General features: G+C 37.7%; 3 protein-coding genes across 6 annotated transcripts in view; 2 read left to right on the forward strand and 1 right to left on the reverse strand.

Moving 5' to 3' along the window:
• Positions 1-4,449, forward strand: LOC129579134 (protein henna). 3 transcript variants are annotated; one of them, XM_055468805.1, is made up of 7 exons: positions 284-562; positions 1,749-2,197; positions 2,310-2,542; positions 2,669-2,931; positions 3,016-3,245; positions 3,337-3,513; positions 3,930-4,449. In XM_055468805.1, the coding sequence occupies exons 1-6, from the start codon at positions 533-535 to the stop codon at positions 3,503-3,505; spliced, it is 1,374 nt and encodes a 457-aa protein (XP_055324780.1). In that variant the 5' UTR covers positions 284-532; the 3' UTR covers positions 3,506-3,513; positions 3,930-4,449. The 3 variants fall into 3 exon arrangements, with proteins under 3 accessions (XP_055324781.1, XP_055324780.1, XP_055324782.1); XM_055468806.1 differs by having other exon boundaries at positions 1-562; positions 1,761-2,197; positions 3,337-4,449; XM_055468807.1 differs by lacking the exon at positions 284-562 and adding an exon at positions 1,496-1,517 and having other exon boundaries at positions 1,761-2,197; positions 3,337-4,449.
• Positions 4,159-17,963, reverse strand: LOC129579132 (fibrillin-1-like). 2 transcript variants are annotated; one of them, XM_055468802.1, is made up of 16 exons: positions 17,478-17,868; positions 15,423-15,626; positions 14,876-15,356; positions 14,647-14,801; positions 13,828-14,235; positions 11,152-11,467; positions 10,648-11,067; positions 9,918-10,540; positions 9,350-9,841; positions 8,397-9,129; positions 6,839-7,095; positions 6,557-6,757; positions 5,466-6,488; positions 5,277-5,395; positions 4,660-4,765; positions 4,159-4,575 (listed from the first exon to the last, which is right to left on the reverse strand). In XM_055468802.1, exons 1-16 carry the CDS (start codon positions 17,530-17,532, stop codon positions 4,511-4,513), a joined length of 5,658 nt encoding a protein of 1,885 aa, XP_055324777.1. In that variant the 5' UTR covers positions 17,533-17,868; the 3' UTR covers positions 4,159-4,510. The 2 variants fall into 2 exon arrangements, with proteins under 2 accessions (XP_055324777.1, XP_055324778.1); XM_055468803.1 differs by lacking the exon at positions 8,397-9,129 and having other exon boundaries at positions 6,839-6,874; positions 9,761-9,841; positions 17,478-17,963.
• The window catches only part of LOC129579133 (autophagy-related protein 13 homolog), a 12,629-nt gene continuing 6,000 nt past the window's right edge, over positions 17,874-24,502 (forward strand). Inside the window, exon 1 of the mRNA XM_055468804.1 lies at positions 17,874-19,228. Within this exon, the coding sequence (XP_055324779.1) occupies positions 19,046-19,228 (183 nt within the window). The 5' untranslated portion in view covers positions 17,874-19,045. The remainder of the gene's footprint in view (positions 19,229-24,502) is intronic.

Raw genomic sequence — 24,502 nt, forward strand, 5'->3', positions numbered from 1 at the left:
CAACTTCATATTCAGTTCAATAACTGCTCAGCCACACATATTGTGTATCGAAATCGTTGAAGAAAATAAAAAAGCGCTGTTGTGATGATGGAAAATAACACTCCACTACTCTACTGATGATCGCCTATCCGTACAAAATAAACAATTTTAGTTGTTTTTGTTGCCAGCATTTCATTAAAACCAGTTCCATTTTATTGTTATTTGCATTCGTATCGCTAAATTATTTGATAATTTTGCTTTTCGATTTCGTTTTTATTTCTGTTGACCGGTTCGATGTGTGTCCAGTACACTTCAGCTTATAAACACCATATCAATGGACAGTCGCATGTTAGTTTATTCCATGAGACCGATTGAAACGGTTGAGGTAGTAGAGAGAGTGTGTGTGTTTTTTGAACTTACTGTGTCGAACTGAAATCTGGGCTGAATTTTAACCCGAACAAGTTTGTCGTAAAGGATTATTTCGCAGAATATATTTTTTTAGAATTGAACAAGAAATAGAAAAAAAAACTGTTGTGAAAAGAAAACCGAAATCATGTATCATAACAATGAAAAAATTGACGAGGTAAGTGAAGAAAACAAACAATTATTACGATTTTTTTTTATTGAACAATTGCGATAGATATATGAATGGGTTTTTCTCTAAAGTGTTAATAATTATATTTAATTGGAATTATGTGCTCTCATTTTCTCTGAATTGCTTCTGAATTGAAATTGATTGATATCTAAATGTATAATTATTATTCGTTAAATATCTTGAAATTATTTCATTGAGCAAAATGTAACGAAATTCCTCCGTTATACCACGACGATGACGATGAAGAAAAAATAGGAGTGAGAGAAAAAAAGATCACCAGCTTGTCGCGTCTAATAAATGCAAAACACAAAATGAATTTGGCCAAAGATTTTACAATCCTATTATTTAATGGAATCAAGCCCCATTTTCCATCGCTTTTGTTCCATCTCAGATGCTGTTTATCCCAACGGAATGGACGGATCTCAGTAAATTCATTTACCAATTTCATCAGCCCGAAAATCGTGTGTGATTTATGGACCAAGTCATAGGCACCGAGACATTTCATCACATCTATTTTATGCGCATATATTTTGAATATTTCTCGTTTTTACATAATATTCACCATCTCCTACCACTTCAAATCGCCGCAAATATTTAATGACAAAACGACAGCATAGAGTATCGAACCGGTTTCTATTCGTTGACGACGACTTAAACCAAAGAGAAAAAATACGTTGCATGATTTTGGTCTAACCAGATTACATGGTTTTTTTTTCTCTTTCGTATTGGACCGGCTGATGAAATACTTCTGCAGAATTTCAGAATTTACTTCAATTTTTTGCGCCAAATGAAAATGGAAATTTCCATTTAGTTGAGGTATTCCATGGAAACCATGAACAGCGGTGGGGATACTGGAGAAAAATTGCTTGCTTGATTGATTGCATTTCGCTATTGAATTTCTATTTGTTGCAATGCAAAACTCTATTTTTGAAGTTAAATGAAGGTGATTATTATTAGGTTCTATGCAGTTGTCGCACTAAAACTGTTGTCATTTGCACAGTGGATTGTGAACCGTACGAAATTCATACGCGATTCATTTCGTCGAATAGATAAACCACAAATCATATGTTTTGTTCAATAAATGAACGAAAATAACCCAGAAACATATGATTGAAACCGTTTGATATAAAAACAACAAACAAAATTTTGTAACATAGAGTGAAAATTGAAACAGTGTATTTTACAGCCGACGCTCAAGGAAGGTGGATCTTACATTATGGAGAATACGCAATCAAGCGATGCAAAGAATACGTGTATCATTTTCTCATTGAAAAATGATTGTGGTTCTGGTGCACTGGCCAAATCATTGAAGATATTCAATGACAAAAATGTGAATTTGCTTCACATCGAATCACGTTCATCGCCCCGTAAGCCGGGCTACGAATTTTTGGTGGAGTGTGACAGCACGACAGGCAATTTGGGCGAAGCAATTGAAGAAATTAAATTGATCAGCATTTACTTCAGTGTCATTTCGCGGGATTATAAGGATAATACAACGGCCGTACCATGGTTCCCAAGTCGTATTCGTGAATTGGACCGATTTGCCAATCAAATTCTATCGTACGGAGCTGAACTTGACTCTGATCATCCCGGTTTCACCGATCTAAAATACCGCGAACGAAGGTCAGATGATTTCCAAAAATAACAATCGATTTGCATACAAATTTCATCTTGTATTCAAATTTTTATCTTTTACTTTCGTTTCTTCTAATTTTTCTCGTTTGGTTTTCGATAGAAAATACTTTGCTGATATTGCATTTAATTATAAACACGGTGAGAAGCTACCGTATGTAGAATATACGGAAGAAGAAACCAAAACTTGGGGAATTGTATTTAGAAATTTGACGAAATTGTACAAGACACACGCGTGCCGAGAACATAATCATGTTTTCCCGTTACTTATCGACAATTGCGCCTATCGCGAAGACAACATTCCACAATTGGAAGACGTTTCGAACTTCCTAAAAGGTTTGTTCATTTGTGCATTAGATTCACCTTTGATTTTGAGGTGATTTCAAAGTGACTTTCCTCTTTCAACGATTCAATGTGACAATCTCATTTCGCCAATAAAATATGGAAATGTATCTTGGATAGATTGTACCGGTTTTACACTGCGTCCAGTAGCCGGTTTGTTGTCATCTCGCGATTTCTTAGCCGGTCTTGCATTCCGTGTATTCCATTCAACTCAATACATTCGTCATCCGAGTAGACCATTATACACACCAGAGCCAGATGTTTGCCACGAACTATTGGGCCATGCCCCACTCTTTGCCGATCCAGCATTTGCACAATTTTCACAGGAAATTGGATTGGCTTCATTGGGAGCACCTGACGATTACATTGAACGCTTGGCCACGGTAAATACCCATTTTTTCTTTGTAGAAATTCGATGTTGAAATTCGAAATGGTTATGAATTTCATCTCTTTTCTTCCATTTTCAGTGCTTCTGGTTCACTGTTGAGTATGGATTGTGTCGTCAAGATGGAGAGATTAAGGCATATGGTGCCGGATTGCTGTCATCTTTCGGTGAATTAGAATATTGTTTGTCAGACAAGCCCGAACTAAGAGAGTTCGAACCAAGCAAAACTGGCGAACAGAAGTATCCAATCACCGAGTATCAACCCGTTTACTTCGTTTCAGATAGTTTCGAGTGTGCCAAAGAAAAAATGATGTATGCACTTTGATCTTTATTTCTTCTTTTTTTTTTCATTTCTTCATGAGTCGAACCCCATTTTTAATTTATACCTATTATTCACTTTTAGTAAATACGCAAATACCATCCCAAGACCGTTTGGTGTCCGCTACAATCCATACACGCAAAGTATCGAAGTGCTCGATTCGAAGCCACAAATCGAGAATTTGATGCACAACCTAAGCATGGAGTTCCAAGTGCTTCATAATGCATTCAAAGTGCTTGCACCCAGAAAATAATTAAATTTTGTCTCCACAAGGGGAGAGACACCAACGATAGTTTCACTAATTTATTCTATTGTTTCCTAATGTATGCTATTTTTGCTAGTTTCCCTCAATAAAAGTGCTATTTTTTGCTAATATTTCCTATGTGCAACGTGACAGTTTGACAGTTCACGTACAAGTAACAATCATCAAGTTATTGTTGTATGCTTGGAAAGAAAGCAAAAAAAATTATATTTTGGCAATTTTTCTAATGTTATTTCATAGAAAAGAACAAATTGTTCCATTTAATTTCATAAAATAACTCGAAAACTTTGTTTTAAACGGTTAAAAACAGTAAATAACAAATCGCTATTTCTTCAATAATATTGCTATTTTTTGCTATTTTCCTCTAGTATTTATATGAACTTCAAAAAAATAGCTAATGGTGTCTCTCCCCATGTGTCTCCACAAAATTCAAGAAGTCCTTATCGAATAATAAAGTACGAATACATCGTTGATGATCATAATATGTACGAAAGAAAGGTGGAAAAATTAACTACAGAGTTTAAATGTCCTCAAGCAAACACAATACATACCTTAATTGATTAACATACCTTTTACCAATTTTTAAATAACATTTTGATAAAAACCAAGCTAAACGTATACGAATTAACAAAACAAAATTGATATAATTTTCGAAAAAAAAAAAATATTTATTCAATTTATAATTGGATGCTCTTCAAACACGATACGACATATAAAAAGAGAATTTGATTCCACGTGCACAAAACTACTTTTTGTACATATTAAACACTCGATATATCATAGACGCAAAACAAATAGAAAAATCGATTTTGTTTTTAGAGGTAGTACATTGGTTTTTATGTATACGAACAATTTCTTTTTATGAATGACAATGAAATAAATTAGGAAACGCTCAAAATCCATTTTCTATTCCAGCATTTGGAAAAAGAGTAAAATCAATCATATTTTTTTTTATATTGCCTGCCACTTTCCCTATTCAAAAAAATATCCACACATTTACCAAAAGTTTCGATTGTATTCCGGTCGATTCCATGACGAATAGTATCGCAAGATGTTATAATCTGGAATAGTAATGTACACATTTGTATATTCTTTTCGAAAAGAAGGGAAAAATGCTCGATTTGGAGGGTATTGGTGGTACTTACTTGGCGAATAGGATTGTGGAAAAACTTGGCGACGTCTATGTGGATTGTATTGCAGTGGTTGACTCATGTGAACATTCTTAATCATACAACCAGCTGGTATCTGAATCTACTCGTCGACAACAGAGAAATGCGGAAGAGAAATATTTTAAAAATACTAACTACCGGAATTTCCATTCAAACGATAGCAATCAATTGGTAAATTCCACATGCGAGCTATTTTTGGGCAGTCATCAAATTGTTTAGCAGCAAACTAAAACTATTAAACTTTTTAGCAATATTTTTCGTCACACTTGTTTTTTTCATAAGGGTTCTTTTTTTCAACTCAATTATTGTCTTTTAAATTCATTGTCTATTCACTTTTCATAATACTTAAAATTATTCGGTTTATTTGATTTTTTGGGTTTGTCAAAAGCAGTAAATGCTATAAATAGCACAAACTTTCAAGCACAAGCAACTGATAACAGGCAGAAGCATTAGTCGACCGTCCAATGGTAGATATCAATGAAATTTTTTGGCAGAGTATTCTCCGAGCGTGTTACATGGATTTGATTCTGTACGGCATGCCTGAGATGATGGCGCTTTGGAAGCTTACGATAAAACACACGCACTCTACTTACGGGGAAGTTTGTGTCCAATTTCATTGCTGGTTTACCAGGGCACAGTAAATACGAGTCATGATTGTCTAAATGGTTAAATTGTGAACCACCATTGTATGGAGCGACGACTCGAGCAAGCACTGAAAAATATTAACGAATCAAATTATTGAATTCATTGGAATGAAAATGTGTAAAAATGTTGTAACAAACCTGCTGGACGAACGGCGATTGTAAATTGGCACGTTCCGTTTTGTTTTCGCACATCAGTTGCAATGTAAGTGATTCTGTGTTGGCCAACGCCGAATTTGGTTCCAGGCAAATGTGATTTGAAGATTTGCTTAAGCGGTTGGTTCGATTGGAACTGTGGTTCTCTCCAGAAAATACCACGTTTCAATTCGTGTGGCTGCAATTGAACGTCGAGTGTTTTTGGGCAATAGTGCACTTGTGGACCGGGAGCAGGGGCAAATGCAGTTTGAACGCCATTCGCTGATTTAACCGTGAGAACTGTTCGACACACTTCACTAATGCTGGCCGAGTGTGGGCTACGTGCTCTGAATGTAATCGTATGTACACCGGCTGCCAAATGAGCTTGCAAATTCTTTGCCCATGGTGGATTTGCATCGACATGAGTCGCCCAATTAACATTTGATTTTGGTTGCTCCAATTTTACGTAGATGGTTTTTTTGTTCTTCGGTAGCACAAGCGTTGTGTCGCGTGGACATTTGATGTATGGTCTCAAAATGTTTTGTGGACGACTTTTTACGGAAGCTCCTTGCGCAGATGTTGTTTGATGTGTTGAAATGGGGTTGTATTTTTCGGCCTCACTAAGATCAACATGACCTCTTAAGTGTGTTTCACCACCTTGAATTTGCGTCTTTGGTTTTGATTGTTGTTTTGGATGTGACTGAGGATGAGGTAGAGGCTGTGGTTGTGGTTGCGGCTGTGGTTGAGGCTGTGGTTGTGGTTGAGGCTGTGGCTGGGACTGAGTTTGGGAATGCTGGTTTGGTTGTTGGTACGGTCTTTGAACTTGTCTATGGGTTTGCATTGGTTGACAATGTAAATCCGTTCTCGACCATTGTCTATTTGGCAAACACTGTGTCACGCCGGAGCCGATGCTCTTGAATCCTGGCGGGCAGATCAAAGCGCAGCTTTGGCCTGGATAGGTTTTACCATTCAAACAGTTCTCATTCATTGTTCCTGGATGTTGAATCGAAAGCGGTGGACATGTCGATTCTGTTGAATAAAAGAAATAACCAAATTGTATCCAAAGAGCCGATATCGTAAATGTGAAATGAACTTACGAATACAGGTAACTTTTGTCATATCCCAAAAGCCTTCGGTTCCATTGCAGTATTTGAAAGATGGGCCCATCAAAGTGAAGCCTTCGTCACACCAAAAGCTACACTTCGTTCTGTAGAACAATTGAGACATGTGTCGAGAGCGTGTGCAACGCACATGACCATGCTCTGGTGCAGCGAGAGCCGAACAGGTATCTTTGATTTCTGTTCAAAAAAACAAAGAATATTCAATCGAATTAGCCGATGATCACAAGGGAAATGTAAAAAGACTGATCATTTACTCACCAATGCATGTCAGTTTATCATGATCCAATTTGTATCCTGTTGGGCAAATACAACGAAAACTTCCTAAGAAATTAATGCATTCAGAATTTGGCGAGCATCCACCATTGTCATAGACTTCACACTCATTTACATCCTCACAATTACCGGCGCCGTTCAATCGAAATCCTTTCGGGCAATCACATTTATACGATCCAATTGTGTTTATGCATTTGCTCTCACAGCCGTGATTCAGTAAGCATTCGTTAATATCAGAGCAGCTAAATTGTTTAAATGTTAATGATATCACTCTTTCCATACCAGAAAAATATGTCTCATTTTTCCCAAAATTATCACTTTAAAGTCATTTGCACTAAAATAAGTTCCAACTGTTCTACAACTAAACTGTTGATGATATTTCGTATTTTATTTAAAACATTTTTTTTTTCATTGAAAACACTAGATTTGAATCGGTAAGAATAATCTTGACCTGCCAAATTGAGTAAAAATAAATCAAAAATACGTTTTCCGATCAGCATCTCAGAATTTCGTATCTGCGGATATATTCGAGCATATCGACGACGCAAGTCACTGTATAAGTGGCGTGCGTTGATGTGCACAGCTACATCGACTACACGCAAACAGAGAGTTTTACACACAAATAGAGAGCGCAGTGTTTGTGTGTAGTCGATGTAGCTGTGCACATCAACGCACGCCACTTATACAGTGACTTGCGTCGTCGATATGCTCGGATATATCCGCAGATACAAAATGCTGAGATTCTGAGCCATCGGAAAACGTATGTTTGAAATAAATGTGAAACATAGAGTTTTTTTATATGGACTTTACAACAACAACTCCATTCAGGTTCATTTGGCAACCAACTCGGTGGCAAAAATTAAAAGCGTGTAAATCACGACTGTCTTGTATTGGAATAATTCGCTAGGGGGTAGGAACACAAGCGCTTGAGACGAATTCGTACGAATATTCGTGAATTCTTGTGATTGTGTATACGAGGCATTCGCAGCGCAGTGAGTTTACAACAACAATAACAAAGCCACGAACGCATGAATATATGCGAATACATACGAATGACACAACTTGTTCCTAGCCCCTAGATAGTTCGAGAGAAAAATAATTCTCTCACTCTTTCAACAATACGAATAACAACTTTCAACTTCTTCTTCTTAACAGTAAAATCGATGGCATAATTCTTCAAATTGAATAATTTCCTGTGAAGATAGAATAATTGCAATAGATGTTGAACTTTTTCTCAGTGTAAATATAACTTTAAAGTGGTTGTTTTGGCCAAAATGACATATTTTGCTAACATAAAATGGTTGAGTTAATACATCATGTAATTCAATTGTGATTATTTCAGCGAATCGTTCAATCTGCAGACGTTTAAGCAAATCAAGAGAATTGTTTTTGTTATCAGAAAAGCTATGTTTTTCTTCCGAAATGATGCAATGAAAAGGATGAACTTTGAAAATGTTAAAACTCGAAGATTGAATTGTTCGCTGTTCAATAATAATTCATTATTTTTCATTTAATTTTCATTGATTTCGATCAACGTTCAAACCTTCTGTTATCCGAAGTGCTCAATTCGAATCCCTTGTAGCAAAAGCATTGCGGCTTTCCATTCAATGGTTCACAGACATGTGCGCAGCCACCATTCTTCAATCCACACGGATCGGAGCTGATGCAACTCTTTTTATCATCAGCCAACACAAAACCTTCAATATCGCATTCACAATACGAACTTCCCTCGATATTCATACACTTTTGTTCACATCCACCATTACCAACGGCACACTCGTCAATGTCTTTGCATGTGGCTTGATCGTTGCCCAATTTGTAGCCAGTTGGGCAACGACAGCGGAAACTACCCTCAACATTGTCACAGAAATGCGAACAGACGCCAGCATTCACAGCGCACTCGTTCACGTCGATGCAAGTCGTTTGATCGGTACCCAATTCCATTCCATTTGGGCAAGCGCATTTAAATGATCCTGGTGTGTTAATGCATTCATGTGAACAATGTTTAGGCGCACTTTCATCGCATTCATTTTTATCAACGCATTGCTTTGTTTCAGACAGTTCATAGCCGCTGGGGCAGTCGCAATAGTACGAACCAGCTGTGTTAACACATTTCGAATCGTCAGCACAAGTGTTAGGCAAAGCACATTCATCGATATCAGTGCAAGATAAGTGATCTCTGCCCAGCTTATAGCCAGATCGACATTCACACTCATATGCTCCGGGTATGTTGACACAGTTTTGGTCACAGTCATGAATTGCATCCGCACATTCGTCTGTGTGAAAACGAAATGAAACGGAACAACATGAAGAATGAAACATGGAAAAATGAATGGGGTAAATGGTTGATTAATAATGTGTGATGATGATGATGATGATGAAATGATGAGGTGAGACGAAAAGAATTGGATTTAGTCAAGCACCATATCTCAACGCCACACCATACCATTCAATGGAAATGATGAATGAATGAATGCATGATTTAAATTCGCTCACCTATGTCATGACATGTATGTTTGTCTGCTTTCAGTTCAAAACCGATTTCACATGCACACGAATATGTGCCAAGCAAATTAATACAAATATTCGAGCAATTGCCATTGTTTTCAATGCATTCGTCTACGTCCAAACAAGCATATTTATCGGAAGCAAGCTGATAGCCCGCACGGCATTTACACACATGAGTTCCATTGAGATTTTCACAATGATGCGCACAACCACCATTATTTAACAAACACTCATTTTGATCGATACACTCTTTTCCCACTTCGTCCAGTTCGAAGCCAACGGGACACGAACAAGTGATCACACCCTTTTTATGGTTACACTTATGCGAACAGCCGCCGTTATTTACTTCGCATTCATTTAAATATTCACACGTGTGATCATCGTTAACTAAAAACTGACCTTCGGGACATGTACACTGATAGCTGCCCTGCAAATTGATGCACGTATCCGAGCAATTGCCATTATTGGTTTCACATTCATCTATAAAAAAAAAATTGCGATAGAATTTTAAGTTGTTTGAATGCGATTTCAAAACTGAAACTAATTTAAATAATACTTGTATCAAAGCAGTGATGTTGATCAGCGGAGAGGCTGTAGCCGGGGCGGCAACGGCAGAAATATGCTCCTTGCGTGTTTGTGCATTCGTGATCGCAGTTTCCATTGTTTACTTCACACTCATTTCGGTCAACGCAGTTGCCGGTTGCTTCATCTTCCTCGTATCCTTCAAAACACTTGCATTCAAAAGCGCCTTCGGTGTTTGAACATTGCTGCGGACAACCGCCGTTATTTTGCAAACATTCATTAAGATCGCGGCAAGTTTTTCCATCGTCAAATGTTTCGTATCCGGGGAAACATTCGCAACGATTCAATTCGGCGTTGCATACTTGTTGACAACCGCCATTATCCTTATCGCAAATGTTTTTCTGACGGCATGTTCGACCGTCGGAACCAAGTTCAGCGCCGTCAAGGCATGAACAAACCACTTTTTCATTGACAACGTTACAGATGTCAGAGCAGCCGCCGTTGTCAGTTGCACAAAAGTCGGTCGAAACGCATGTATGTTTATCTTTGGTCAACACCAAATCATCGGGACACTCACAGAGGTACGAACCATCGATATTTTTGCATTTGTGCGAGCATTTGTGCGTTCCAATGGCACACTCATCGTAATCAATACACCTGGAAGAAAAGTTTGGTTTGGAAATTGTGTTGGCGGCTCTTTTTTCAATTCGAATAATTATAACTTTCTTTTATAAGTTTTGTTCTAGATTAGGATTTCGGTATACCTTTGATTATATTCGGCAAATCCATCTGGACATTCGCAGCCGAAGGATCCGTTCTCAGTATCGACACATTTTCCCGGCAAGCATCGATCTCCAGATGTGAGGCACGTATCAAATGATGGCGAAAGACATGTTTTCATGTCAGCATCCAATTTCATACCCTCCGGGCATTTGCAATGATATCCATCTTCTTCGTCAACGCAATCGTGTGAGCATTTTGACTTATTGGCCGAAATGTCATTCAAATGTTTGCAAAAGTCTTGTTCGCATGTTCGTTTATCTTCGCGCAGATGGTAATTGACCGGGCATCGACACATGTATGAGCCAACAGTATTGATGCATTCATGGCTGCAGATCGATTTGGCTGTCGGCTGATTGTCCTCATATTCATAGTCAGAGAATGTTGTACATTCGTCAATGTCTCTGCAAGAGAAATCCCCCACGAAACGTGATTACAAAATATTCTCTATACGGGGACAGAAATTTAGTGAGTTGCGTCATATTCACCTGCATGTTTTCTCGTCACTGTTGAGTTCAAATCCATCAGGGCATGTGCATTGAAAACCGCCGACAATGTTTTGACAATATTCGCAACCAGTGTTACCTTCAGCGCATTCATCGATGTCAATGCAATTGTTTGAATCATCCAATCGTAATCCATCTCCACAAGCCTTGACCGGTGCATTGAATTCAGTTGTATGTGACACATCAACGTTCGTCGGAATGATTTCAACTTCTGAATCCGACTTCAAGCAACGATACGAGCCAATCGAATTTTCGCATTCATTTGGACAAACATTTGGATCCTCGCACTCGTTAATGTCTTGAATAAGATAATAAAATTGAGGGAAAATATCGTGAATTTCAAATTTTTTGTTTTCTTCAAAACGATTGACAAATTTATTATTGTTCCGCGCGCGACATGACAACAACGTTGCATCAACAACACACCAATTCTTTGAATTTTTCATTTTCTCTCGAAAGACAACAACAACAAAAATTCTCTGCGTAACTGATTCATTTTGGTCGCATTTGTTTTGGTTTCATTTTTGGTGACGAAAAATCCGATTTATTTTTTTGTGTCTGTTTGAATTCGGCCTTTTTAAACTCATTCGGTGCGCGCAAACAAAATGTCCCGCGACCAACCAACAAATCAACATTCAACAAACATCAAAATGAGAAATGTGGATATTTTCACGATTTGTTGAGTAGTGCAGTAAGGCACCACACACACACACACTCACCAATTTTGTGTGAGCAATCGTTACACAGACATAAATCAGCACCTTTTATATTACTGTTGACGCCAGTTCAACCCATCACTATTAATTTTATACAAATTCTTTGTCTCCCGGTTTTTTTTTTTTCATTTTCATTTCCACGTTTGAATTTTTTTCCTTACCATTTGGCTAGAGACGCATTTCACGACAAATCAGATGTGATGGTTAAATTAGCGACGAGGTGAACCACAACAGTACGATATTAAAATGGACAGACGAATTTCCATTAGCTATTATTGTGGTTCTTTCCAATTTGTTCACATTTTGAGCGATAGACATCGTTGAGAGAGAGAGAGAGAGAGAAAGCGAGAAAAAAGGCGAGATATTTATTTAATAGACACATGACATCATCTTTGGAAACGGAAAATGTGAAAAATTTATCTGTTTGTCCGTCCGTTTGAGGAGAAAAATTGCGTGATGATGCAAAACTACATTTCGGAAATGGAATCAGTGGAGCGTTAATGGCTTATGCTTATCGAAAAATGTTCGAATGCGTCACTCCAAACGAGATCCAACGTCAAAAACTGTACCTTGGAAAATGGAAAGAAATGCTTGTTACAAATTTTTGAGCAGGAAGAAGGAGTTGCTGCGATTAATTTTTCGATTCAAATGACGCAATCGCTAAAATAGTCGTCATCTAACACGTTCGCAAATAAAAATGATTACTTTTACATTTTACACTAATGAGTTAATGTGAACGGATCGTGATTGATCGTGGCCAATTCAGATGGTATGCTATTAAATAGGTTGATTTATCATGATAGGAATGGCGGGTGTGTGTATGTGCGCGCGCTCGTTAAGCTCATCAAAGTTTGACATACGAACAACAGCGGAAAAGAAAATTATGCTTTTGGATGTATGCCTAATGATAAAACAGGCAACGATCAACGATCCTACGCAACACATTTCCCATCGTCATTTCATCTCACTTTGATACACACACACACGCATTTTAAATTGTGTTCGCGCCATTTGACACGTTGCGGATACCGTGAAGTGCAATAAAATGAGACAATAATCCATCTAACCTCGAACCAAAGCATTTTACCCGTGTCGATGATAAATTACAATTCCTAATGCGGTGAATCAGCGTTCATCAATTTGAACATTATTTCGTTTTCCTCATATTTTGCATTTCGCCAGTGATTTTCTTTTTCTCTTGACAACAGCGGAACATTGTGTTTCGGACGAGGCGAGAAGAGATTGAAGTGATTGTCATCACGGTGAAAGTTCACTTCAAACTTTTTAGCGAGAGAAAAGAAAATTGAGAGAGATTGAGAGAAAACGAACGTGTAGTCTGGCATTGGATGTTGGAATAAATTTTGCTGCATTAGCAAAGGAAATGGACGGGAAAATTTATGAGAGGCTATAGCCTAAATGCCTTTTGTATTATGTAAACATGAAGATCATGTCGCCGAGTTCATTCACGATACATGTTCACGTAAACCAGATATGTTTTGTATCGAGTTTAACGAATAGTGTTCGGCTGTCATGTAACGTATCTCCCTTCTTTTTTTTCTTCATTCAACTACATTGTAAGCGGATCGGTGACAAGTGGTAAGTTTATGAGTGAACAAATATAAAATGTGTATAAAAAATCAAATGGAATTTCGGTTGCCTGACGATATTTCCATATTGTATTCCATTTTCACCCAAGAAAATGGAGACGATGGAAAGAAAAATATTCGATAGATGAGCTGGCGTTTAAACTCTGCATCGTTCGTCTAATGGACGTTTGGCATCCAAATTTAGAAACACAAGCGCCGTAAAATTGTAGACATGCTAATACGGTTGATAGTTCATAAAATGCATGTTTTATTGAAACCGTCGTGCATTTTTGATGTCTTTAACTAGACCACGAATTTGGGAGGAAAAAAATAGTGAGAAAAACTTATGAACTCACCCAAACACTTCTTTCCTTCCGACGAATCCAAGTAGAAGCCAACGCGACATGAGCATTCAGCAACATTGCCGCCAATCTCCTCGTCTGGCACCATCGTACATATGTGTTCACAACCACCATTGTTCACCTCACAAGTGTCGTCAGCTGTTGAAACCTCTTTTGGAGCTTCGATCGGTGCCTCAGATGTTTCAACCGGCGGAATGATTTCATTTGTAGTGATTTGCTCATCAATTTTATTATTAGTTGGAGGAGCTACTGGGATTGGTTCAGTTGGCTCAACCGTCTCCACATGTGATTCGATTTCATTATTTTGTTGCAAGGAATTTGTAGCCGCATTTTCAGTGTCGGTTTTACGGCTATCGTCATTTCCATTTTGATCGTCGTCATCCGTTTCGTTGCCGTAATCCGCTGGGATTAGAGATGAATAAGTGTGGCGTGAATGAAAGAAAAAAACAGAAGAGAGAGAGAGAGAGAGAGAGAGAGAGAGAGAGAGAGAGACAGAGCAAAATAGACGATGTGAAAATTCTGGGAATTTCCTGATTTTTTTCTTCGTATTCAGAAGCAAAAAAAAAAAATTCAAACGATTGATGAAAAAAACACATTCAGATTAACGTTATGTTAATGTATTTTTGTCGCGCCATCAAAATTAGTATGAGTAACACGAGAAACTGATGGATACCCATTAATCGGTACACTTTATGGTTTCGAGTGGAAATTTCGATGCGTCAAGCATGTCCAAATTTAGGCAATTTCTCAAAATTAAAAATGCAAAAATCATTTTCAATCTCAACTAAAAATCAATCCAAATGTTGTACTTACAATCACTTTCGCCTCCTTTTGACACACAAACTGGATAATTGCCGACCCAAACTCCCTGACTACAGTACAATCGATTCGATTGTGGATTCTCCAAATAGAAATCTTCGTCACAAGCATAAATTGCCACCAAAAATTTGTATTCATCCTTTTTAGCTCTGAAAAACCGAATGCACGAAAATAAATACGAAATCCATTTCAAAGCATGTCACATAAAAGAATCCGTTAATACCGGATGTATTCAACGATATAGGCATCGTTAACGGCTGGTGCGACGGTTCCTTCAATGCACGACATGTCTAATCGGCTTGCGAAATCATCATCAATGTTATTGTCTTCTTGGAATTCCGGAATTTTCCCCTTTCGACGGCGTTTCTTCTGTGGATTTGAGTTTGGAGCTTGTTGTTCTTCCGGTTGTGATGGTCCTTGATCGGGAGACTCTTGTTCTTGTTCAACTATTTCTCGTTCGGGCAATTCTTGCGGAGTTGAATCGGGCTGAGCAGGAGTCTCAGGTAATTGCGGTTTCGATTCCGATTCCAGAGGTGGCGCTTGACTTGGTGGTGCAAGAATTTCATTTGTATTCACTTCGTTTGTGGATGGCTCTTCAACCGGCTGCAACACTTCCTCGTGTGTTATTTCTGGTGAAACGGTGGCAACGGCGTCAATTACCTCTGGAGCCTCGATTTCGGATACCGTCGAATTATTGCCCGTTTCTATTGCAAACCAAATTCAACTTTAAAAAAAAATCCATTTTAAAATGCGTATAATTTATGGTTTACCTAATTTACAGGCCGGTAAATCGCCCTGCCATTGATCCGTATCTGTGTCGCAGGTCAATCGTGATGCACCATGTAAATGATAGCCAGCATCACATATATACTGAGCCGTTACAATGACACCATCATCATCGACCGACAATTCCGTTCGGCCGTGCAATATGGTCGGTGGACGCTCACAATCAGTGTACACGGGACCGGCATACACTAAATTCATACAAAAAAAACAACAGCATCGAAGAAGAAAAACGAAAAAAAGAAATAAAGTGAGAAATAAAACTCATTTGGATTTTTTCTGAATGAAATGAAGAGTTAACAATACGTTCGAAAAATCGATTTATCTTGAAAAAGAAACATGCAATTAAATCCATTGGTGTGCGCTCAAAATGGACAAGACGATCGAAATTGAATGATTATGTAGGCTAAAATTGGTCAAACCGAAAAATATGTATCGACGCGATGAGAATTTTAGAGAAGAATGTGACCGTGTGTGTGTGTGTGTGTGTGTGTAAAGTGTGAAGATCGCGCAGAATCAACAAGAACACCCAAATATGAATAAATTATCAAATGTTCAAGTGATGGCGATAATGCGCATTCAAATGCATCTATCGATCGAAACGCATTAGTGCTTCAAATAAAGTGTGAAATTTCGAAAGAGCCGATATTGTGTGGACCATATCGGTGCTGCTGCGGTTTTTCTCGTGCGATTTCCAAAATGGTGCATAAACGGGACCGATACGATCGGATTTTTTTCCCAACCGTTTTTCTTTTCAATTTGCATTATTTGAAATGATTTTATCGTGATTTAAAGCTGTGAAAGTTCACAAATCCGAAAATTTATTGATTTTTGGATAAAATTATGATGGTTTTAGGTAACAATCGAACAAATAGCAAGTTCTGTTTTCGATGACCCACACACACACACACACACACACGCAACTTTGTCGTTGTTCACGACATTCCGAAACAAATGCACCGTTTTGGGAACTAAGAGTCACCCGTTTTCGATTCGATTTCGGAAACACCGATCGATTCGAAGTAGTGCATGTCACACGTCGTCGAGTTGCAGCAAGCAAAACTTTGTCAAACACACCTTGAATTAATGCTTTCTCAATGAGAATGAGAATAAAAAACTAATATCAATAAATACATCCCACGCGATAACAATAAATTAGACACGGAGCAAAACAACATAAAGAAAAACAGACCAACCGAAGCCATGAAGTGTGTTTCGATTGAGATGAGCACAATAATCAAAGACATATTTTAATTTATTATCAGACATTTGCATCTCTTGTTCATATTCGCTTTTTCTTCTCCGGCTATTTCGGCCGCGCCATGGCACAGCCTCAATGCATCATTTAATGCATTATAGTCCGAATACGAATGGTGCGTTTACCGTTAAAATGGTATTTTTTCTATTATTTTTTGTTCATAGTTAGATTCTTTTTTTAAGGGAATAGATTTTAAACTGTGGAAGAAGCAGGGCATTGGCACAAGGAAAAATTTAGCCTAATTTCTTCTTGATATTCAAAACGAACCATTTTCATTTAGTCATCCAAAATGTTATAGCACCTAATATCCGTTCAAAACCTTACACAAACAAATCAATATTTTCTTTCTTTCACGTGTCAAAGCACTCAAATCCTTGTCTGAGCCGATTTTAAAACTATGTGCGTTCTCTCTATTATGTATTTTTGTGAACTAGCGAATCCAATTCGAGCGGCCAAAAAAATTCTCTTCATTTTTTTTTATAAATGAAAAATCTTTTTTTCGCGGAAATTCTTCGCCTACAACGGGATTAACTTGTATTTTTAAATGGGCACCACTCCTTCCAGTTTTCATAACGGTATTTTATTTTCACAGATTCGCAATACGATTAATCAAATGATATTTTTATGCGAATCGCCAAACAATTTTTCTTCACGTTTTTGAATTGAAATGTTCTTTTTTCGACTTTCTCTACTTTTGAATTTCAATTTTCAATTTTTGATCATTTTTTTTCGTCCACTCGATGATTCTATGCCACCAAATGCAATAAAAGTTACAACTCCTTACCTGTGCAGCTCCAGCAAAAAGCGACAATCCAAACCAGTAAAATGTTCCGGTTCATGATTCAAAATCACTTAACCACTTCTCCCTACAAAATATCCTTCCTTTCACTTCCTTCAATCTTTTCGCACATGCACTGATACTTTTGCTTTGGACAAAGATTACATCCACATAATCAAAGCTCAAACGACGGTTTCCCGGTGAAAACGAAAATAAAAAAAAAATTAAAACGTGCAAACAATTTAACACGAGCCGCCAACGATATTTGGACTATTTCACCTCGCGTCTATATGTAGACTGAGAAAAATCGTTACAAATCGAGCTACACTCGAAAATCAAAGTTTGAAACCGCCTGCGACCATAATAGAACGTGGTATTCATTTCAGATATCGAGATCAATTCAGTCATGTGTGAGCGAGTGGCGCTCGGTTGATTCAATCATAGCTTAAGCATATCGGTATAAGCCATAGTTGCTCGATTAACCTAAACATATCATTGTGTGCTTGGTTTCATTTGTTTTTCAAAATAAGAATCGGAGTCATTGAAATAGTCGGTTTCATATCAACCGTATCACGTCCATCACATTTATGACACATTTGGTGGCGACGAATTTCGTGGAAAATATTACATTTTTCTTTCATAAAACAAAAGTTCTAAAAGAAAAGCGGCCGAAGTATGAAAATAGTGAAATGAATTATGTTGTCTTTGTTTTGTATCGTCATTGAATTATCATTTTATAAATAAATTTGCATTATGTAAGAATGTCGAAGGGATTTGTATCAAAATTCATTTTCTGAAATAAGAAACAAAGAGTGATGCAAAACGACAGAATATATATCTTTCGAATCAGATGTTACCATTGAAGTGATCCATTGAAGAGATGTCATTAGACGCATCCATTTGCGAGACACGAATCACGCCACCATGCATTCGTGCGATACATTGAAAGCGCCTAATAAACATAACAAAGGCAAAACAGCATTGGTGTTCTGTCAATGTGTTTTTTCGTACTGTACACACACATTGTGCCCGCATATGTATTCATAGCAACGTTGTGAGTGTTTTCTTCAATAACAACGCATTTAATCGCGGCCATTTGAGTTTAAAGCAATACAAGCACAGACAACGATGCATCATAGTGTTTGAAGTGAATGTATGCGAGAGCTCAATATTCATTGTGTGATTGGAATTTCTAGAATACGACACATGAAACACGTCTACCATAAGTTAAAGTCACAGAGTGCGAAGAGCAAAGTGAAGAGAAAAAAAAACAGAAAAGTGAAAAAAGCGTAGAAGTTGAAAAACAAAACAAAAATATGAATTTGTTACTTTTTTTTGGCGACTTTTAACCAGGGCCAAGTTAATGTGAATAGTATTTTGTGAAAAATTTAAACGCATCAAAAAAGAAAAAAAAAGTTCGATCAAATGTTAGGTGTGGACTAGATAAATAGACTTTTGTGCTATGACAAAAGCCAAGAAAAGGGAAAAACCAGATCAGAAACACTGTGTAGTAGCAGCAACAATAGCAACAACGACCACGCAATTCAATTAATTGAAATAATAAAGAATTAATTATGAATACAGCAAAAACAATGGTGAATGTTAGTCCAAAAATGTCAAATCGCGATGCGAATGAACGTGAACTGGAAAAATATGTGAAAATATTCAGTACAAAAGCCGTTCAGGCAATAGTTCAGTCACGCCTTGGTGATAAAATGCAAACATTCAGCAATCCACGATCGCTATCAAACGATTGGGTAAGTGGACCTTTCAAATAAATAACAATCACAACAGCAACAACACCGAGAAAACGCCGTGTGCATCACTTTCATTTCAGAAATGCCTTGAGACTTTCGATTGGTGGTTTGCTTTTCGGTTGTATTATTCCGAAGCAATTGAATCAAATCAAGTCAAACCAAAACGGAAACGCTCGAAATAATAGTTTCTGCGAATGAATACACAATGCAATGTATTTCTAGTTTCAGTTTCACTGTGTAGAAGAAAGGAAGAAAGAAAGAACGAACGAAAATAATAATAATGCGACGCATCTGTTGAGAACCACGAGTCAAGCATTTTAATTGCTCGGGCATTATGAACGGACAGGCTCAGTTCAGAAAAAATGCTGGCTTGATTATAAACAGACAAAACGCTTGGAAAATATTGAGTGTATATCAAATTCACTGCATGAAAATATGTCAGGGGATTAAGAAGAGATTGATTTTTTTTGACTTAGCCCCGTTGAATATATTCGAATGTGGGTTACATAAAGGTTTTTGCATGGAATGCTAAGGCGGCGACAGGCCGATAATTGGACAAAATCTATTGATTTGTTATTTGCTATGTCCGTTGTTGGGTTCTGCTTACATATGGGGCTCTTAGTCGACCCTTTCGTAGGCGATGCTCATTCATATTGGCAACTTGTTTACAACATTTCAACGAAATTATCAACGGCACCATGGCGAATCGTAACGCAAATTCATAAATTTTGAACGCAAATAAGACACCAATGCGATGTTCATGCGTCAAACACGCTCATTATGACTGAAAATGCATTGCGAAGGTAGTGTTGCATCGTCTATTAAAAAATTCGGAATTTCGGCTTTACGACGGTGTCACATTGACCGAACTCGTTCAATATTTATGCGCACAAATTCGTGACGAAAATCCTACCGAAAAGTAAAAGAGGCAAGCAAATAGAAAACGCTGCAAAAACGGAATCGTCAACGAATCGCACGCTATCGCATCAACAACAACAATGATATACTATGTACACAATGAACGATTGTCGTGTGATTGAAAAATGAAATAAAATTGACTTTCTGATAATTTTCACATTGCAACGTATTCGATTGATGTATGCAGTGTAATCCAAATATTGGATAATGCAATTTCGTTGCATGCATCTTGCGGAATTTTTGCTTTTTTGCATTTCATTTTGTTGCTTCTGGTGTGGCATGTTGTTTACGTGAGAATGCGTACGTGCTCGTAATCAAGTGGAGTTGAAACATTCTGTACACACACACATACACACACACACACACACACACACACACACACTTACACACACGAACGCTCACAACGAGAGACGAGCATGCATACGCTGGTGCCGCATCGTGCTCTCGCACAGACACATCCACAGATGTGTGTTTAACTCGTACACATGATTTGTTAGGCGGGAACTGAGACAAATTGCAGAACCAAAACTATATACACACTGACGTACAACAACAACAACAACAACAACATCAACATCAACAAGCCAAACAAAATAATAACACACGAACCGATTCAGTTTTGTGAAGCACTCTGGTTGTGCGGTAAGAACGTTCGTGCGGATGCTTTGACTTTTGTATACTTTTGTGAAAGCTCAAGCGAGATTGAGAAGAGAGTGTAGTGAAATAGGAAATAATCCGTAATTTAATTGAGTTTGTGGATAATTACAAAAATCGAACTCTTCGAAGAGGAAAACATCAATTGTGGTGAGAAATACAATCGATTATGTTCTTATTCCACAAACGTGATGTTGCTGTTATTTTTTTCCCTATGATTCTTTCGTTCATCGAAAAGATCATCATCTGAATTCCATCTCTTGTTTGTCGGCTGTGAATAGTTTGTTCTGCGAATACAAACTTGTGAGTCATTGTGTTTTGTTGTTCAGAATCGTTGAAAAAAAGAGACATTTATCATGATTAAATGCAGATTTAGTTGTAATCTACAAATCTATCATAAAGGTTGATATAATAAAAAAAACGACATATGAGATATCCGGGTAAGATCCCCGATTAAATCGTAATAAAGCTTACGAGTCTTGATAAGACATTACAATTGGCAATCCCCCCTTTTTCAAGACATTTGCTAATAGTTAATTTCCGTTCAATATTCCATTTGGCTGTAGTGTGATGAACTCATTCCAATAAACAATTGCATTCACGTTTCAAACTGCAGTCACAAGTTGTGATCTGATTTGATCGCATTCATGTGATTCCAAGCAATCGCATGTGCATGCGAAACGAAGCAAAAAAAAAACAAAGCAAAAAATAAATAAATCATCTGATAAAGAAAAAAAGCAAAAGGTTGTCAAGTTCTTTTTCAAGTGTGATAAGATACATATGGTGTGTACTCTGGAAGGCTAATCATGCTTTAAATTCGCTGATTTTGTCATTCTGTTTCGTAATTTACGTACTTGAGATTTGTTTCGGCCACTATCAGCAAAGCAAAGCGAAAACAATGACAGACAGAAAAAACTGCTACATCAAATGACGTGTCTCAAACGAATCTCGTTTGCATATCCCATTCGAAAAGTGTAAGCGTTGAAGTGAGTCGAACGAGTGAACAAAAAGTCAATACGAATTTCAAAGCATCAATCTGGTCTTATGAGTGCTTTAAATTGAATAATTGGAGTCTCAATCGATAATCTGCAGCACACTCAAACTTCCCTATACACATACTAGTAAAGAGCAACAACATCTCTTCGCACATTCTCTCGCCTGCTCTCGCTCTCATATTCCCGTGCCAATGCTCCAGCACCGCATCATTTTGAAGTGAATTTTTGTTTGTCTCGAGAGCGCAAGAGAGTTGTTGTGATTCATTTCCTTGTGCTCGTCGCCGTACCAGTTACAGTTTGTAGGCGTTGCATTATAACGTCGATTCAATATATATGGAATACTCTTATCAACATTATGCGATTGCCTCATACTGAAATTTTTTCTATTTCTTTCTTTCTTTCTTTCTTTCTTTCGTCGTTGTTGTCGTTCTTTCGTGAGCGCTCTTTTCTGTCATTCGTTCATTGTATGGTGAGTCAGCAGTGCAATCACTGTTCAGCTTATGCGATTTAAATTCAACTATCGTTCGTAGATTTTTCCACAATGTCGTATTTCAGTGAATCGAATGAGAGCGAGCTGCCGCGTGCACGCACACTCACTCGCATCAATAGCAACAATCAAAATAAGTCATTCAATTATCGGTACTGCCTTGAAGGTGGCGGCGGCGATGACAAATTCAATCTGGAAAAATTGGCAACCAAATTTCAAGAGCAAAGGCGCTTAATGCAAATATTAAATGACGTGGCGGTCGACACATCGCAACATAGGTGTGGATCATCAAAAATAGACATTCTGCTTTTTACACGGGCTTCGTCTACAAATAGCACACTCGAAAAAACCTTCTTTTTTTCCTCTCTTGTCATTGAAAAATTGGGAAAAATAATCTATAATATAGAGAAAAAAAGTGATAAATTTTGTTCGTGTGTCGTTTTTGATACGCTCCAAGGTTTGTGGTTGTGTGTACCTTGACATCACATGATTTTTGTATCGGCCAAAAAAAAAATTTTAATGAATTTTCCCGCATAATGTGTCTGATCGCGCTTTGATAGGCGCACATTTGAATTCATTTCAGCGCCAGCTGGCTGCGCCATTTTCAATGTGTTATATTTTTATGCATTTTCTTTCATAATCATAATTCAATTAGTTTTGCATACCTAGCCCTAATTGGATAAGAATTGAGTGCTCTCGACCGAAAGGTAGCCAGAACCACAGACTTGTTTTCTTTGTGGCCTGGTGCTTGCTGTTTTGGCGTTTTTGTTTTTGTTTTCATGTAGAAGTGTGTGTGTGTGTGTTTGCACTTTAGTGCTGTGTTCTCTTTGTTTTCTTTACATTCATTTCATTTGAAGTCACTTACCTTGACCTATAACGAGAAACAATCATTTTTCTCTCTTTCGGAAACTAGCGATATCGTAATGATAGAAAAGCACTTCGATCGTGAGCACACTGCTGCTTACGACGACAACGACGATGATGATGTTGATGCTCGAGACGAATATTAATAAAAATGAATATCAAACGGTTTTGAGAAGCAACAAAAAAGGCAGATGTGATTAGCATGTTTTGATTAGTTTTGGTATGCACCAGTGCCAAGCAAAATCATCTGTTCTAAGCCTGTGTTTAGCGTGCATTCTGCCGTTTTAATCGTCGTACATGCTTGTTTCGTGCAGTTGATCTGTGTAAGATTGAAAGAATTAAAATTTAACACACAGAAAATATCCCCCAGACAAATTCTACGACTCGTATGCAAGAGAATATCCCATTTCGAAAACCGGTTTAAAGCGCTCGTCCGTTCGCTAGCTCACGCTCACCATTGCCCATTTCCTTGTTGTTTTTTGTGCTAGATAATGATGACGTTCAACAATTTCTTGTGTATGAATGTTTTTGCGAAGTTTGTCATCAAAAAGGTGGATACGAACGAACGATAAAAAATGTTAATAACCGACCAAAACGACTACACAATAATGATGATGATACAGGAATGTGTTTTGGATTCACGCAATGTATTTACCTACATGCCACTTATGGTGTGGTTGATCGCACATCGCCACATTGATGACATTCACAAAACGGTGAACGCAAATAAATGAATTCCTATTTGAATGAACCTTTTTTTCTTGCGCCATTGCAATCATTTTTGGACATGAATGGAATGAAAACATTTCGAATTGAATCTGGTTCCGTGTGTCCGTTTTGTATCAATTCGGTGTGTGGCATATGCCATTCGCAAACTCCCACTCGATTGGAAACGAGATGTCGTGATTCACCGCATTTTGAATTGATCACAATTTATCGAATGAATTCATCTGTCCGGCGATGCACGATTTTTTTTTAAAAACGAATTCATCCACATAGAGATAATTTGGCGCCACAATAAAAATAAACGACTCAATTCGTGTGCTGCATGTAACATGCATGGGTTTTGATGTTAGTTTGCGCTTGCGCTCAATCACATACCGATACCGGGTTCTTTCCGTAAAGACCGACAGAAACATATTTGCATTTCAATCAAACGCAACAAATTAGATATTTAGCCGCAAGGCGCTACAAATAGTTGCGAGAAACAAGGAATTTCCCCGCAAGAGAAAAAAAGACACATCTCTATAGCTTACTAAACTACGCCGAAATTGCGAATATTTGCACAACTGCAAAATACCGTTTCGATATTGTGTAGTATAAATTGACGCAACCCCAACAAGGGATCCATTTGTC

The sequence above is a fragment of the Sitodiplosis mosellana genome, unplaced genomic scaffold (assembly GCF_009176505.1).
Source record: "Sitodiplosis mosellana isolate CC-2019 unplaced genomic scaffold, AAFC_SMos_1.0 Smas_scaffold_6226, whole genome shotgun sequence".
NCBI lineage: Eukaryota > Metazoa > Arthropoda > Insecta > Diptera > Cecidomyiidae > Sitodiplosis > Sitodiplosis mosellana.